General features: G+C 39.9%; 1 protein-coding gene across 1 annotated transcript in view; it reads left to right on the forward strand.

Moving 5' to 3' along the window:
- USP46 (ubiquitin specific peptidase 46) overlaps positions 1 to 18497 on the forward strand; it is a 37318-nt gene that overhangs the window by 6213 nt on the left and 12608 nt on the right. The window contains exons 2-5 of the mRNA XM_086747149.1: positions 9385 to 9465; positions 10276 to 10489; positions 12736 to 12965; positions 16407 to 16483. Coding sequence (XP_086603275.1) covers positions 9385 to 9465; positions 10276 to 10489; positions 12736 to 12965; positions 16407 to 16483 — 602 coding nt within the window. The remainder of the gene's footprint in view (positions 1 to 9384; positions 9466 to 10275; positions 10490 to 12735; positions 12966 to 16406; positions 16484 to 18497) is intronic.

The following is an 18497-nucleotide window of genomic DNA, read 5'->3' on the forward strand; positions in this document are numbered from 1 at the left end:
GAATAATATACAGAAATAAATGTAGTATGGTATGGTTTGAGTTTACTAAATAATTGATCTACTTTTTTTTTTTCCCCATGTAGAAATATATACTGCTTTGAAGCTTTTGGTAGATACACTTATATACACTTATGTACATTATGTACTCTTAACACCACAGTGTATCTGTACTTCTGGGGAAGAAATGAACTTGCATCTCCACCATGAGATCTCCACTATAAGCATGTTCTTGGAGATGCTCAGTCATTGACTTTTCTGTCTTATGCAACAAAACCCTGTTCAACCCTTTTTTACAGGTCATTCTTCTCTAGAGTTGAGTTTTTCATTTTGACTGCCTTCTTTTGGATTGCCTCAAGTTATCTTTGTCTTTCTTGAAACCTAGCACGCATACCTGAAGTCTTGCTGGTGACAGGTGTTGTAGTTCAGCCCCGATCAGGACCAGGCTACACAGTCTCTCTCTCTCACTCCCCTGCCCTCCAAAAGAATAGGGGGAGATGATATGAGGAAAAACAGCTTGAGGTTTGAGATAAGAACAGGGAGAAATCCTTAAAGTTACCATTACGGGCAAAACAGACTTGACTTGGGGAAAACTATTCATTTATTACTACAAATAGCAGGATAATGAGATGAAGAATGAGATAACCTCCCCCCACCCTTCCCTCTTCCCAAGCTTAACATTATCTCTACTACCTCCCCCCCGAGTGGCACAGGGGGAAGAGGAAATGGGGGTTGAGGTCAGTTCATCACACGTTGTTTTACACCGCTGTTTCCTCATCGAGGGAAGAACTCCTCACATTCCTCCCCTCTTTCTTCATGGGGTCCCTCCCACAGGCCACAATCCTTCATAAAACTGCTCCGGCGTGGGTTATCTCTTCCACCGGGTGCAGTCCCTCCAGAACAGCTGTCCCAGCGGGCCCTGAACGGGCCACCGCCTCCTTCAGGCATCCACCTGCCCCAGCGTGGGGTCCTTCACGGGCTGCAGGTGGATCTCTGCCCCTCTGCGGACCTCCATGGGCTGCAGGGGGACAACCTGCTCCACCATGGTCGTCACCACAGGCTGCAGGGGAATCTTGGCCAGGAGCCGCTCCTGGCGGCTCCTCCCCCTCCTTCTTCACTGACCTTGGCATCTGCAGCCGTTCCTCTCACAGGAAAATCTCTTCACAACAGGCAGGCAGACGCCTCTCAGGATCTTTTTACATCTCATTCACATCTCACCTCCTCTCCACTTCTTGCAGCCAGGCCGGGCCGAGTTGGGCCCAGTCAGCTGCCCAGTGAGAGGCCAGAGGGTGAGGCCTGCAAGGCCCACAAGGCTCGCGCCTCCCCTTCTCTGCCCCCACTCAGCTCCTTCACATCTTCTCTTCTTTTTTTTTTTTTTTTTTTTCTGTTTTCCCCTTCTTAAATACATTATCGCAGAGGCGTTATCACAGAACATTCTGCGACCAATTGGCTCGGCCTTGGCCAGCAGCAGGTCTACCCTAGACCCAACTGAACAAAGGGGAGAGACTTCAAGCAGTTTCCTACAGAAGCTACCACCTTAGGCCCTCCCTCACTAAACAAAACCAGAACAACAGGTTAAATAGGAAAGTTATTTTAGAACTCTGTAGACTCCTGTCTGTAAGAATTAGATTACATAGTCTACATTTTTCTGTTGTGGTGGTTTTTTTTTTTTTAAATAGGACTGCATAGCTGATGTTTACTCATCTTACGCTATACTATGGTGTCTAGAATTTTTCCTTTTTCCTTTTCTTTTCACTACCACCTTAGTTAGCTGTTTCCCATTCCATACATGTAGAGGTGATTCTTCTCTTCATATATAGAATCTCACACTTGTCTCAGCTGAATTTCAACAGTTTTCAGAGCATTTCTCTAAAAAAAAAAAAAACCATGAAAAATTGACTGTCAGAAAAATCTTGAATTCTAAACCTGTCCTGCAACATAACTGTAGGCCTCATAACTCATGTTATATTGAGATTTAATGAAGATAATCTTTCCTCTGTCTCCAGGTTATCAAAGAGTACTCCAGCTGGTGCAGCTGTGATGAAGTCTAGAAGGTGCCTTGCCTTTAGAATGCACTGAAGCACCACATATGCAGTCTGGGTGGCCCAGACAAAAATGTTATTGAAGGAATTATAGTCTGTAAGCAAACCTCAGTCTCTTTTTCACTTGTGAGACCATCTTGAGGTTATGTGTTCCGAAGCAGGAAACTGGCCAAAAAAAAAATATTGTTTTGCTACTTGTTCCAGTAAAAGCCTGAGTGCCACTAATCCAAAAACAATTAAGCTGGGAATGGGATTCATGAGAGAACACCGAGTTGCAGTTTGGTAAAGATTGTCTAATCATGGAAACTTTAAAAATCAATATTAAAAAAAAAAAATTGCCTGTGGATTTAGATACTGAACATGCAACACTTTACTAGAACCTTCCTTCCAGTGCTTGGTTGCTTTGTGTTTTGAGAAAACCAAGTTTTTCAAGCTATATAAGACTGAGTGCCTGTCATGGTTTTGTTTAGCAGGGGGGGGCCTAAGGTGGTAGCTCCTGTAGGAAACTGCTAGAAGTCGCTCCCCTTTGTTCAGGGGACTTGGCCGGGCCTAGGGCGGACCCGCTGCTGGCCAAGGCCGAGCCGATTGGTAGCAGAATGTCTCGTGATAACGCCTCTGTGATAACGTATTTAAGAATGGGAAAACAGGAAAAAAAAAGAGAGGAGAGAAGATGTGAAGAAGCTGAGCGGGGGCAGAGGCGCAGTGGGGGAGGCGCAGGCCTCATGGGCCTTGCAGGCCTCACCCTCTGGCCTCTCGCCAGGCGGCCGACTGGGCCCAACTCGGTCCGGCCCGGCTGCAAGAAGTGGAGAGGAGATGAGAAGTGAATAAGATGTAAAAAGGATCCCGAGAGACGTCTGCCAGCCTGTTGTGAGGAACGGCTGCAGACGCCAAGGTCAGTTCAGAAGGAGGGGGAGGAGTAATGCGGCTCCTGGCCAAGATTCCTCTGCAGCCTGTGGTGACGACCATGGTGGAGCAGGTTGTCCCCCTGCAGCCCATGGAGGTCCACGGAGGAGCAGAGATCCACTTGGAGCCCGTGAAGGACCCCGTACTGGGGGAGGTGGATGCCTGAAGGCAGCTGTGGCCCGTTCAGGGCCCGCTGGGACAGCTGTTCTGGAGGGACTGCACCCGTGGAAGAGATAACCCACGCCGGAGCAGTTCCACGAAGGACTGTGACCCGCGGGAGGGACCCCACAACGGAGCAGGGGAGGGATGTGAGGAGTTCTTCCCCTGACGACGAAGCAGCGGCGTAAAACAACGTATGATGAACTGACCATAACCCCCATTTCCTCTTCCCCCCTGTGCCGCTTGCGGGGGGGAAGGTAGTAGAGATAAAGTTAAGCTTGGGAAGAGGGAGGGGTGGATGGAGGTTATCTTGTTCTCTGTCTCATTATCCTGCTATTTGTAGTAATAAATGAATAGTTTTCCCCAAGTCGAGTCTGTTTTGCCTGTGACGGTAACTTTAAGGATTTCTCCCTGTCCTTATCTCAAACCTTAAGCCGTTTTTCTTATATTTTCTCTCCCTGTTCTCTCGGAGGGTGGGGGGAGTGAGAGATAGACTGCGTAGTCTGGTCCTGATTGGGGCTGAACTACGACAGTGCCTTAAACACTATCCAAGATTTTAAGTGATTCAGGATTTCAGGCCTCTCAATTTTTATCCGTTTCTTGGTAACCACACAGTAAAGAGCTGAAGTTATTTATGGTATATGCAGTACTTAGATCTGTGATTAGAGATAGTTTAGTGCATCCAGAAAAAAAACGAGTTAGACATCTCCTTTCAAGCTCTTATAATTTGCCCTAATGATCAGACAACTCTTTGGAAAAAAGACACAAAAATAATTTCTTTAGATATATTGTCTTAAATCAGCTTTCTTTCAAAAATATGAGTACATAGTGGTTTTTAGATTCGTCAATATCCTTTTACTGTTTACTCTGATCCCCTGTGTTTCTCATAGCACCTTCTCTTTCCTCTTTTATCCTGCAGCAATAAAGACCCAAAATAGCTCTACTGGAGGACTAATAAAACATTTGTTTATAGAAAGAAAAGAAAAAATCTGGTTAAATTCAACCTTCTTGTGGGACTTACACTTTAAAAATTACAGAAACATTTCAGGTTTGACATTTAATATCTATGAATTTGGAAGGAGGCCGGTTCAGCTATTCCAATTACTCACCTTACTTCTCAGAAAGTTGAGGTTGTCCCTGAGGATAGTCGAAGTCCAACACCGAGGACAGGCGATGTGTCTGTTGAAAGCAGTTGCATATATACTGCATGGTGTGATATTTATTGCTTGCTCTTCTCTTACTCTCATTTTCTTTGTGTTACTTCTGTGAGCTAAGTTTGGATTTAATTTACAATTGTTTCCCCTCATTTGAGTTATCCATCACTGCCATTTGTTGGCCAGGAGGCCTTCCACAGATTTCTTTATCGTCTTTTTCCCTTCCCTCCCATATACAGTGCCTTCCAAAATCCTGAAATTTGGGCTGCCTGGCCCTGAAGCCATTTCTATTTTTATTCTAATTTCTCTTCTATCAGCCCAGACGTCACCCTTAGTTTCTCTTAAGTCTTCAGTTTCTCCCTTCAGGAAACAACCCTATTTCTAGCACATTGCTCTCACTTTCCCTGAATGCTAAGGGAAAAAAATTCTAGTGCACAGCTGTACATGATCTGAAACCTTTCATCATGGACCAGCCACCTTCCTTCATTGATCTCTTGTTCTTTATATGTTGGTTAAATTTCTGTTTTCATGGTTAAATTTTTATGTGTTTTTTCTTATCTTGTTTAGATTTTACTGTGAACAAGATATTTCTTGTTATATCATATTTTTTATTTTATTATTTGATGGTTATTCATACTGTGTTTTTCTTTATTTGGTAATACTTTTTAAATAGGTTTTCCACTGGTGATACCATTTGCAGTATCTTTCATATTGGCTCTATTCCATTTCTCATCCTCCATAGAATAATTGTATTTAGGTTATTTTGCTACATTTGATTTAATGATCTAATCTGATGTCTTTTTTTATTTCCCCTGCACTTTTCTTTTGTCTACATGCTAAACTGGAAAAGAACAGGAGATTTTTTTCTGAATCTCTTTCATGTGATGCAAAGCAGAAATTAAACTCTTACTAACATTATCAGAAATTTCAGCTGAAATGAAAATTGGCAGACTTATCTATTGGAAGGCCTACAGGAAAATAACAAGAGGAAAAATATAGGTCATGTGGCCAGAATGGTTTTGGAGCGATGCTGTGGAAGAAATCGTGGCTTAGCCTGAATTGACCCATGCCTGGCTATGTCTCCAGCTGTATGTCTTTGCCATTTTATAAGGGCTGAATGCTGACTGTTGAATTAAGTGGTGAATACTGACTGTTGAATTAAGTGGTAAAACTTCAGAGAAAGCAAGGTTCACCAACACTACAGAGTACATAGTAGTTTCCACATTGACCTAGTTCTGATTCTCGTAAGGTCTGGCCACCACAGTCACTTTGTTGCATTTCCTTCATTAGTGTATTCTTTTAAGAAGCAGCCAGTCTCCTTTATTGTCTCTATACCCTGATATGAATTTATTTAATAGTCTCAGATCTTAGTTCTTCGACTTATGCGGGCTCTCCTCGTTTCTGTGGCTGCACTGCCATTCTTGCTGTTTGTTATGAAACTACAGTAGATTCAGCAGTGGTCAGATATTTCTCCTAGCTGAAGCACAGAACTGTTTATAAAACCATAGAGAATAGATTGCATTAAAAATGTTTCAGCAGATTTTCACTGCGTAAGTGACCAAAATGACTTGCTGGGAGTGGGAACAAGCACAACCATGCTTAAAACCATATTAAATAGTCGTGGTTGATTTTCTTCTCTAGATTAACCTAATTAGGCTAACATGTTTTCTATATTTGATATGGTCAGTTTAAATTTGAGTTCTGAATAATCTTTAACATACCTCTCATGACATATTTTTCCCAGTTTAAACCTAGCTTGAGTGTATAGTTTCAGGTATACTTTGGTTGGAAAAATTTCCAATAATTTCTTCTGCCATCATGTCAACTGCTTCTTGAGGAGCCTTCCAATGCAAAATATCTAATATACAAAAATTAATGCAGCATGGTATGGTTTGAGTTTACTAAATAATTGATCTACATTTTTTTTTCCATGTAGAAATACATACTGCTTTGAAGTATTAGATCTCTGTGCTTCTTACCTATTTTCCTACTCTTCTTTTTCTATGAATTTAACAGTATTTTTTGGACACTTTGAAATAACTCAGGCTGAAATTGCCCTTGATATAAGAAGGTACGACTCCTAATAAAGTCCATGGAAGTTATCTCAGCTTATTCAAAGACTGAATTTAGTTTCTGTTTTATTGGCAAGCTGGCACACAGTGCTTCGTTGTATATTTGCGACACCCAAGGCCTGGTTTTGGAGAGCAACCTGTAGCTCTATGATGAGTTGTTACAAAGCATATGTTGTTTTGACAGCAAGTATTCTGGAAATTTCCTTGCAATGTATTGTTTTTGTATGAAGATCAGTTAGTGCACATTATGGATTTGTTTGGTTTTCAGTGACAATTTTATTTGGTAAATCCTGATCCTTGCTCTTTCTCACAATATTTAGAAGACAATTTAAATGCTATAAAAGATTTGTCAAACGATCTGGCATCCTCTGAAGTAAGAAACTCTGGCTCTGGAGGAAAGGCAAATGAGTATTGTAGAATCATAGAATCATAGAATGGTTAGGGTTGGAAGGGACCTTCAAAGGTCATCTGGTCCAACCCCCCTGCAAGGAGCAGGGACATCCCTGACTAGGTCAGGTTGCTCAGAGCCTCATCCAGCCTGGCCTTGAACGTTTCCAGAGATGGGGCCTCCACCACCTTTCTGGGCAACCTGTTCCAGTGTTCTATAACTCGCATCGTAAAAAATTTTTTCCTAATTTCTAATCTAAATCTACCCCCCTCTATTTTAAAACCATTACCTCTCGTCCTATCGCAACAGGCCCTACTAAACAGCCTTTCCCCATCTTTCTTGTAGGCCCCCTTTAGGTACTGGAAGACCGCTATCAGGTCTCCCTGGAGCCTCCTCTTCTCCAGGCTGAACAGCCCCAACTCTCTCAGCCTGTCCTCATAAGAGAGATGCTCCAGCCCTTTTATCATCTTTGTGGCCCTCCTCTGGACCTTCTCCAACTGGTCCATGTCCTTCTTGGAGAAGCAACTTGTAGGAGCAACTAGTTAGCAGAGCACTTGTATTCTACTTGTCTAACAGCACATACTAGCCTGTAGTATATCAGAGTAGGAGGCTACTTTTTGGAGATATTGTTTTCCATGAATTGTAGAGGGATAATTTTTTTCATTATGGAAAATACTTTCTGCAAAACTGGAAAAACCCCCATTTCTTTCTCATGTTAGGGAACTTGATTTGAAGGTGAAATCTGAATGCTGTACAATGAGTATTAATATGAGGATGGTTTTCTTCAGAAGCTGCATTAATCTTCTGTAGTCATGTTTTTCTTTTATCAGGCAAAGTTTTGAGGGTAACAGTGGCTGTTTGCTTCACTGTTAATACCAGCTAGGCAAATATCTTTCAGTTTCCTCCCTCTCAGGAAGTCGGATGCTTTGCTGAATCTGTACATCTTTGGCAAGGCTGTCTCTGCAAGCAAAGAAATGAATCTTCAGATGGAACTTCCATAATTATCACACTGTCATCTCCATTGAAAGGTAGCCAATAATTGCTTTGTATAGATCACTCTTTTTTCCGTGTTTCTCACTGAGGCTTAGGAGAGCCCAGAAAGGACATACAACGAATCCTTTAAGCTTTGCCTGGAGCCTTGCGCAGTGAAAGTACTTTGGTTTCAAAGGTCTGGGAAATCACATACACTTCACCTGAGAAACGAGCCCTGTGTGAGAGAACGGGAGAGATTGGAAAGAGATCTGATAAAGGAGTGTGAAATACAGAATTTTGGGGGCTTTTCTGGAAGCTGCTAACTTGAAGGAGCTGGTTTACATTCAAGGCTTCCAAATTCTCAAAAAGCACCTATGCTGGGTTTCATACCACTGATTCTGTTGACTAAAATAATCTTCTTTTGATGAGTTGACATTAAATAATAACCTAATATAGCCAGCAGTGGTGACAGAAGGTGCAGTAAGGAAATACAAATCGGACTTTGTGGAGAAGATGGGGAAGGGACATCAGAATTATTGAATTTGATTACCAGTAACTTTGAAAATGTGAGCTGATGAGCCCTCTGAGCAAATGTTGTATTGAACAAACCTTGGGAACACAGGAAATTTCAGAAATTTTCAGATTTTTTACATGTTGGCATGATTTAAGGGGCACTTTACATTATTTTATGAAAGTCAACCAACTGTGCTGTTCTTGTGTGGTGGAAATTCTAAGGCGTAATATATTAATACTTCATAGTGCAGAACATGCTCAGCAAGGAAATTAATGTATGATGTCAGTAAAGCAATCATCATGCAGATTGAGTGTTGGCTAACCTGAATTGTTGTATGTAGGGAATCCTTGTTCAAATACAGCATTTTTGGTGACGTCCTACAAGGATCTGTATGCTTATAGAGTGGATAGGGGTTATGACACTGTCTTGACAGCAATCTACCTTACTTGCTTGGTAGTCTAAAATGGGTATTTAATGCAGCAAAACTAGCTGTAACACGTGCAAAATCAGTGATTGTCCTCACTGACCAGTAGCTGTGGAAGCAACTTTGCTGTTGGAGTGAAGACACAGCTGAACATAACTTGCCTCGCTGAGGCCATGACTAAGAGATGTAACAGTTTGCACCCGTTGATGTTAGATAGGACAAAATGGCAGATGTATTATGCTTGCTTTTAATATTTGTGATGCTGTTACTAGAACTGGGTGCCAGTTTGGAGCCCAAGTGTTGTTAAAGGCTGCTGATGAATTAGAATGGACTCAGAGGAGTTTCAATAATGCTTTGAAAACCTGTTTTACATCTAGAAAACTGCTTTATCCAAGATACCTTTAAGGATTTTGCTTAAGATCAACAAATATCTTTACAAGTCAAGAGGGTAATGGGATCCAGCTGTTCACAGACAAAGTAGAAATAAGGCGGAGATGAGTGTGGGGAGAAACACTGTTGTTGTGACCCGTTCACTTTTAATCAGCCATTACTAGAGTGTCCAGGTCAGGCCAGCTCCACTACCTAGAACTGCAAGTATTTTCGTTGGCTCATGTGACTGTCGTGCTTGTCCATTGGTAAGAGAGAATTAGCTTGGCTAGTTGTAGCTGAAAGGAAAAAATTAGTTTCTGTCTTGATGCTGTCCGTGACTTTATTTTAGAATCTTAATATTCTAAATGAATGATTCCCTCTTCTTTCTAGGGCACCAATGCCTCTGCTCTGGAAAAAGACATTGGTCCAGAGCAGTTTCCAATCAATGAACACTACTTTGGATTGGTCAATGTAAGTATCATTTTCAGTAGGCAAACCATCTACAGAACTATGGCTTGATGTTACTTGGACTTTGTTTTCTTTTTTTTTTTTTCTTTTTCCTTCCCCCAGTCCTGTTCTAAGACAGGATATTATTTTTTTGAAAAAGTGCTGCTCATGTTCCATTTTTAGGCAAAGTGGGTTGCAAAGCTGTATCAGATATTTGAACATAGGTTGATACACCCCCAGAGAAAACAGTTTACTGTTCTGTGAATGTTTCCAGTAATTAGAATTTAAACTTCAATAAAGTTAAAAGTCTATTTTAGCTACGAAATGTGAGGGACTGTCTATTTAATTCTTGGTAGGAAGTTATGGAACAAGCTTAGGTACAGTACTCTGCATCAGAGACTTTCTTAGGAGGAGCTTTTTTGTCTGAGTGAGGAGAGAATGAATGAGAAGGCTGTTTAGTCACTTGTTTATTCCCATATAAATAAAACAGCTATAATAATTCTTTCCATTGAAAACATTTGTCATTCTGCTACTGAGCAGCAAGATAGAGCCCAGCAAGGGTATATTAATATATGGAAACAAGCTTAACGAGATCCACTACAATAAATATATCTCTTACAAGTGGAAACTCTTACTTTGTGTCCTAGTTAATTTAGAACACCATAGTTTTTTTTCTGTGAAGTGTCAAGTGTGGGTGTGGAAATATATTTCTAGAGCAGCTGCATGGCAAAATGGCTGGTATGTGACAGGGACACAGAAGCCAGAATTTGAATGAAGCAGCTAATTTTATTGTGATGCTCAGGGATTAAGATTGTTTTCACTTTTACATGGCAGTTTGGGAACACCTGCTACTGTAACTCCGTGCTACAGGCATTGTATTTTTGCCGGCCGTTTCGGGAAAATGTATTATCATACAAGGCCCAACAGAAAAAGAAGGAAAATCTCTTGACTTGCCTGGCAGATCTTTTCCACAGTATTGCTACTCAGAAGAAGAAAGTTGGAGTTATTCCACCAAAGAAGTTCATATCAAGGTTACGAAAAGAGAATGGTAAGTGTAAAAAAAAAAATCCTCTTAGACATTCATACATTGATGAGGAAAGTATAAATAAATATTGGGGAATGTGGTCTTGTTAGTCAGATGTTCAGGTTAGATTTGTAAATTGCTTTTAGTACTTTTTGGTGTTTAGATATGAGTATTTTCGTATCCATGTACACGATATTATGCATGAAGTAACCATACCAGGTTCTGTAAGTTCCCAGAGGTGCAAGAATTAATGATGTTTTCACAGCATGGTGGGACAGACCGCACTGTACAGTGAGCTAGGGCTGGGAACAGGGTGACACTCTGCTGTGCTTTTTTAATTATTTGTTTGTGGAGCATGGCAGAGAGAAACGTTGAGGGCAGTCAGCAACATAGAAACTGTGTGACCTAGGAGTGCTACAGGCACACAAGTCCAAAATACCTGGAGACAGGTAACTGTATGTATGTCAGGGTGTTCAGTAGACTACACATCAACTGCCGCTCTTGTTCTTAGAAGTGATGGACACAGCATTACTTTGTGAAGCATCAAGCCCTTTTTGAGCATTAGGTTGGCAACGGCATATGCCTAATCTTGTAGTAGTTCTGTCTAAGGTATATGAGGAACATCCTGAGGTAAGGAAGCTTGTCACAGAGCTCCATTTTGGCCTGGATTCATATCAGTGTGGGTGGTATGCTTAGAGATAGGAGAGCTTTAAATGAAGAGACAAAGTACGAGTCAAACACCTGGAAGAAATTGCTTCCTGGTGACAGCATATAAATGGACAGACTGTGCGTTCTAGAGAAGACATTTGAAAGTATGACAAAGTTAACTCTGAGTCATCTAGTGATAAATATCCCACACTGTTTTGGGATCACTTTTAGGACTGGATCTCATGTTTTCAGCTTTTTTAAATTAAGGCCAGACTCTGTGTCTATTAACCTGCTTATGTGTCCAGGCTAGACACTGCAAATCCAAAGGATCTGTGCAATACTTTCTGAGGAAATCCACGTGAGCTTTCTCAGGAGCAAGGGGATAAAAATACACATTTCTGGGGAACACAGATTCGTTTTTCTTCAACGTGGTGGGCAAATTAAGCCTTCACTGGAGAAGTCTATACTAAGTCACCACTGAGATATTCTCCTCTCCTCCTGCGAACATTTTTTATTGAAGAGGACAAGTGACTGCTCATTAGGCTTGTGTGTGAAAAATGAGCTTTGTCAGATGGTGTTATTACTACTATTTGTGGTGGGTTAACCTTGACTGGCTGCCAGGTGCCTACCAAGCCTGTCTCTCACTCCCATCCTCAGCAGGACACAGGGAGAACATAGGATGAAAAAACTTGTGCATTGAGATAAAGGCAGTTTAATAAAAAAAGGAAAGGCTGCATGCAGGAGCAAAGCAAAACCAAAGGAGATTTATTCTTTGCCTCCCATCAGCAGGTGATTTCCAGCCACTCTCTGGGAAGCAGGGTCATGGTATGCGTAGGAGTTGTTTTGGAAGATAAATGTCTTAATAATGAATGCATCGCCCCTTCTCCTTTCTCTTACCTTTTATTGCTGAACACAAAATCACATGGCATGGACTATCCCTTTTGTCAGTTGGGTCAGCTGCCCCAGCTACTTCCCCTCCCAACCTCTTGCCCGCCCCCAGCCTACCAGCATTTGGAGTGGCCGGGGGTGGGATTGTAGAGACAGCCTTGATGCTGTGTGAGCACTGCTCAGCAACAGCCAAAACACTGGTGCGTTATCAACACCACTCTAGCCGCACAGCACTGTATGGGCTGCTATGAGGAAAGATAACTCCATCCCAGCCAGACAGAGTACACTAGTATGTGTCAGCATCCAATGTCTTCGGTTTCCCCAGCCATGTCTCTTACTGTCCAAATTCTGTGTGATATTCCTAAATGTCTGAAGGACTTGGAATGCATAGGTGGGAGTCAGTGCTGCCTAAAGTTAGGCATCTAGTCTAAGGAATTACTTAGGATGAGTCACTGTTTTGCTTTTTTCAATGACTGTAGTGGGAGCCTACACAACCAATTCCAAAGAAAAGCGTAACCTTTCAGATAGCTAAAGTTAGGTGAGACGAAGCCTTCCCCCAAAGTAGCTTCACTAAGGCCAGCGAGACTGTAAAACTGCTCTTCTTTGACATGATTCTAAATACTTTGCTGAGCAAGAGCCAGTACATGTATTTGGAAAGAAATAATTAATTTAGTTTGCTTTCTTAATGGAAAGGATGTACTCAGCTTTAGAAATCTCAACTTTCTTCTTCACAGATCTCTTTGACAACTACATGCAGCAGGATGCACATGAGTTTTTAAATTATCTGCTTAACACCATCGCAGACATTTTGCAGGAGGAGAAGAAACAAGAAAAGCAAAATGGGAAACTGAAAAATGGCAACATGAATGAAACTGAAGAGAACAATAAACAAGAACTCACCTGGGTGCATGAGATTTTTCAGGGAACACTGACTAACGAAACTAGATGTTTGAACTGTGAAACCGTAAGCATTGGGATAGATTTTTTTTTTTTTTTTTTGGTTGTTGCCCATTAATAGATAGATACATTTTATATATATAAATATATGAATCTTTTCAGACATCTGAGAATTGTGGATATTCCTGTAGACTTTACTTCTTGAAGTGAGTATATTCTTTTCTAAAAATTTATTTTTCTAAGCATTACTTGGCTAATGTAAGCCAAGTCTTGCTGTCCTAATACATATCTCTACAGTTAAAATCAATTGCTAGTTAATCAGTACCTTTCCTTACTACTGTAACTTTGGGAGAAGATATTCACATTGTTATTCCATGAATAAGTGAAACGTTAAGATGAATTTGTGTTAATTCAATCCTAAGAATGTGACTGGTGTACAGAGGGTTTGTTATTAACAAACCATAGGTTTTCTTTTATCTCCCTAACATTTTCTAGAGGATGCTGTCAGTCTTTTATGTTTGAAGTATGAGTAAAAATTAGTTTTAGTTAGAAACATAGTCACCTATCCATTTATGTGGTTTTCAATCACATACTCCTACTTAAAGGGAAAGTAAATAATTTTTTAAAAAGTTTCTTTCTGTGAGGTTGCTATGTAACACAGACAGGAAAAAAATCTGCTTTGGGGAGAACAGTGACATTGGCTTTCCAAAAAGCTTGGAATTAACCTCACCTAACCTTCGCTTTGTAAAAGGTAGGTGTCAAGGATGAGCTAGTTTTCTCAGCTCCTTCTGAACATGATGGAGATTGCAAAGGAGCTTCTGCAGGAAGCTTACTCCATTTCTCTCTAGGTTGTTTGATGAAACAGAAAGTTTTTAGCACTATTGGGTCTTCCACTCCATACAGCTTGTCCTGGCTCCGTGGTGTTACTGAGCTGTTGCAATTGTTGGTGCAGCAATGCTTTAACTGAACCTGCAAGCTGATCCGGTCTAAGAATAATGTGGTTTTAACTCATACCAGTACCACTACCAAGGACTGCCTGTAAAGAAAATACAACTTTAGATTATCTGCATTAAGTTTGGAGAAGGTGCCCAGAGGAGGTATCTTCAGACAGCAAGCTGTGGTTAAATATCTAACATTAGACAGCTAAAGTTAGATGAGATAAACCCTACCCAGCTCCTACCAGATGTGTAAAATAACATATTTTGGTATTTCTAATAGTAAAGAATATTTCTGTACTCCAAGAAAATATGGCCTCTCCAGGGATTTGGATCAGAGAGGGGAGGGAAAGAGATATAGCGATAGCCAGCATGAGAAAAAGGGGTTAGACCAAGTTTGGAACAAACTTGTATAAGTGAAAACATGAGAGAGAGATTGAAAGTTAGTTCTTTAATCTATTTCAATTATAAAAACCCAAGTAATAATAGCAAGTTAAAAGAAGTGAAAGGGTAGAATTATTTTTTAACTGACAAACATCTCTAAATGTTTGTGGCCTAATTCTAGGTTAATACCCAGCGTTTACACAGACAAACTATACTGAGGTGAGGATGTGTTCTCGGGTAACAGCAAAACTGTACAATGCACTACTTGTAATTCAAAGTGACCAAGCTTTATGCAAAAAAATAGCACAAGGTATTGCTGCTGTAGGAAGGGTTGTCTGTGGTTTCCTGTGAATGCACAAATACTGTGTACTACTCAGGATACTTTTCTAGTTTTTTTTCTTGCATTATTGTTTCTTGAGATCTTTGGGAAAGAGTAAAATGATTAAAAGCTGTTCCTTTGCTAAAACATTCATATGTAATGCACGAAGAATCATTCAGACTCCAGCAGTTCTTATTCTCACTTACAAAATGTTCCGTTTGAATCTGGTTTTCTAGCTACCTTTAGTTTTGATCTGTATTATTCTAGCTCCAACCAGCTCATCTTCCCCTTTCACTAAATACTTGATACGCTGCAATCAGTAACAAAATTCCTAGCTTTTTGTGGTATTCAGATGAAACAATATACTTGCCAAAGGCTTTTCCAAGTATTTAACCTCTTTCTTGACATGCAGTGTGTCTGACGGAACTCTAGTTCCAGCCATAGAGACACAATGTTCTCTGAAGCTTTGTTGGTCTATCTTTTGAATTCTAGCTGTATGTTTATACTGCAGTTGATTGCTGCCAGTTTTGTGGTTTCCTGTCCCCCGTGGGTCAAATCATGTCTTAGGGAGGATTTTTGTTTGAAGAACTGCTGTTCATTTTAATTGGGTGTGCATTATGTCTCTGTACATCTTTGATAATATCAAAATTCATCCTGCTCAAGGTGTTCCTCTGCATTCAGGACTGACCTGGTCTGCATTCACCCTGACATAACACAAAGATGAGCTGAAAGTCGTACATAACTTTCATCTCCATAGAATGGCAGAAATCTGAGTACGAGGGACTCGCATCAGAGCAATGGATTCAACACCTGACTGAAGTTCTTGATTTGAACTTCATTATCCTATCATCTGATTTATTTATTCTAAGGAAATGCAGTCACAGAAGGCAAAATATGAAGGTTCATGCAGCATTTTATAAGCAGAATTGGCTGTTATGAAAATGACTAAATTCATGTGCAGTAAGTTATTCTGCAGTCTTTTTGACTAATTGAAGTGTTACAACAATTATCGGTTTGGATTTTTTTTTTTTTTACATCATCTTCATGATTAAACACTGTACGTGTTTAATTTTCAAAGCAAAAATCAAGATCTAGCATTCTGAAAACACACGGGGTTACTTTTTAAAAACAAAAACTCTTTATTAGATTTTTTTTTTCTCCTCTTGTTCCATCTAAAAAAAAAATTGGCAAAATGAAAATGATTTTGCAAAATATTGTCACTTTGCCATTTTTGCCTTTAGTCTTTTAATTTTTTAATAAAAATTATTGACCAGGAGCCATATTGAACAGGGAAATGCAGCTGTTTAAACCAGAAATGTAAAGCCAGCCTTTTGAATGCTCAATGGAGAGAAAACATAACATGGTTAAATATGGCATTTCTGGACAGATGCTTGCTTGGAAAATATCTTCATTGCATCCTTAATAGTGGAAATAATTGTGTAGGGCATAAACTGTGGTTATATATTGTAATATATTATACAAAGGGTAAATAAAATTCCAGTAAAATCAGAAACTAGGATGTGTTGCATAATGAGAGAACCTATGTAATGCACCAGTCACAGCTAATATAGGGGATGATGGTCCCCTTTTAATGAACAGGAGACTGGCCACTGGTCCATGGTTGGTGGGCTTGGATAGGTGGAACAGAGGGAAGTTAAATTATTTGAAAGCCGGATTGGTAGAGTTACTAATAAATATAGTCATGCCGTACTAGAAAAAAAAAAATAAAAGCATTGAAATGAGTTATTTTTGTTTAATTTATTTCTGCAGAAATTGCTCTATCTTTAGCATTTGCACATAGATATAAGCAGCATTTAAATGTATGGTGTTTTACTAAGTCTCTGTTTTACATGTATATTTTTTGCAACAGGTTAGTAGCAAAGATGAAGATTTTCTTGACCTTTCTGTTGATGTGGAGCAGAACACATCAATTACACACTGTCTAAGGTAAATGAATGCATCTCTTTGGCAGATAGTTCTGTCTGACTTTGCTAAATTTTCCAAGTTGAGTAGGTACAGAAAAGAGGAGTCGAATAACATTTAGTTTTGAGCTTTTCCTAACGAGAAGAAAAATACTAAATTGGATGTTTCCTCTAAGGACAAAATATACATTAATGTATTTTGGTTTACTCACTTTCTCTTTCGATGTATGTGTTTGAAAGAGAAAAAAAAATCTTTTGATGAAAATAATTGATTGCCTTGTCATCTGGAAGAACTGCTGCAGAATAATAATTGGCTTCAAAGAGATTTAAGTGTGCTTATCTTTAAGCTTCTACTCAAGTGCTTTGTTGATTAGGACTTACGTGCATATTCAAAGTTAAGTGTGTGATTTGCAGAAAGAGTGATAGAGTCCCTAGAGGGAAAAAGATTTCAGAAGTCTATTTTTCTGCCATATAAGTTTCTTATTTTGTGTCTCATCTTAGAATTACAGGGAGAAGTCTTTTATTCTACGTTTCAGTTCTGCTCCTAGTACACTCTGAACTGTTAAACAAATACTTCAGAGATCAAAATAATTTTCAGACTTGCATGGATGATTATTCTGAGAGATTTAAATGTCCAGAGTTTTGGCATTGATACAGTAAACCAATACCTAGATTTAAGACAATATGTTGCTGCTCTGAGGTAACAATAATCAGGTGGTCAAATTACTCTTTCAAGCTCCAAAATTGCTACCAATTTTGAAATTACATTTAACAGTTATTCTGGAATGCCCGGGAAGGGTTGCCTGCCACTTCATGCCAAGCTGAGAGTTACAGAAAGAGAAGGCATATGAGGTACTACCCATTTCCTGAGTCAGAAAGCAATGATTTCTCTGTGGATACCACAACTGTACTAAGTAACTTCTGTTACATTTTAAAGTGCTAGATCCAGTAAGTTTTTTCTTTCTCAACTTCTATTCAGTCTCCTGTAGGATACTCTAGCAGTCCTTAGACCCCAAGCAGTCCACACGGCAGTAACTAGCCTCATTTTAAAAGGGGAGAAAACTGAGGAGTGGCTTTGAAAAGGAGTGTATTTTTTTTTTCCCTTTGTCTGTTTATGGTCACTGATAACTGAATCAGTGTTCGTACTACAGGCTTTTGTTTGCACAATTTTAAGTTCTTCACTGTAGCCACTACTTTGGATTAGTTTTTGTCAGTATTACATACCTTTCCCTATGGTGTTCAAAGTCAATTTGAAATCACACTGACTTGCAAGGAAGCTAAAGTGTGCATCTTCTGAGGTCTTTTCTAACCTGAGTTTCTATTTGATTCTATGATATGCAGTTACTGGAGACGGCTTAGTCTGGTGAACTTGTTAGAAACTGCCACTGTACATAAGTTACCATCTGTCCTTCAGCTTTCTCCAATTTCTAATTTAATTTTTTAGTTGTTAAACTTCCTAGAAATGTTTTGTTTGGAAAGGCCATTTTATGCAAAGGCACAGAGTACTTCAGTAAAAGTACTAACAGCTTTTCTACTACTGAACAACTAGTGTCTGTAGCTTACAATGCGGAAGAACTGCATCTGCACTACTGCAACCAACAGATGAATGGTGGAGTTGAAAGAGACCCCAGGAGGTTAGCCCCTGTCTCCAGCTCAGGCAGGATCCTTGTCCAACCTGTTCCAAAAAGTCTTTTAGCAGTGGTAGCTCAATTGCCTGTCCCAGTCCTTCCTGTTCTTACTATTAACAAGTTTTTCCGGCTATATGACATGAATCTTGTTTCAGTTCAAGCCCATTTCTACTTGCCCTGTGTACTCCTGATATAAACCGAGGGTTGCTCCCCTCCCTTTTAGCAGCAGTCTTTTACATACAGCAACAATGTCATCACTTTATTTTTAAGTTAAACAACTTAAGGCCATTTAACCTTTCCTTCACAGGCTATCTTCTCTAGATCTCTGTTCATCTTCATCACTCTTTGGCTTTTTCTCCCATTAAAGCTCTCTCTCTTGAACTCTATCTTTCTCGAAGTGCAGTTGCCTAG

Source organism: Chlamydotis macqueenii, chromosome 4 (assembly GCF_036417535.1).
Source record: "Chlamydotis macqueenii isolate bChlMac1 chromosome 4, bChlMac1.mat, whole genome shotgun sequence".
In the NCBI taxonomy this organism is placed as follows: Eukaryota; Metazoa; Chordata; class Aves; order Otidiformes; family Otididae; genus Chlamydotis; species Chlamydotis macqueenii.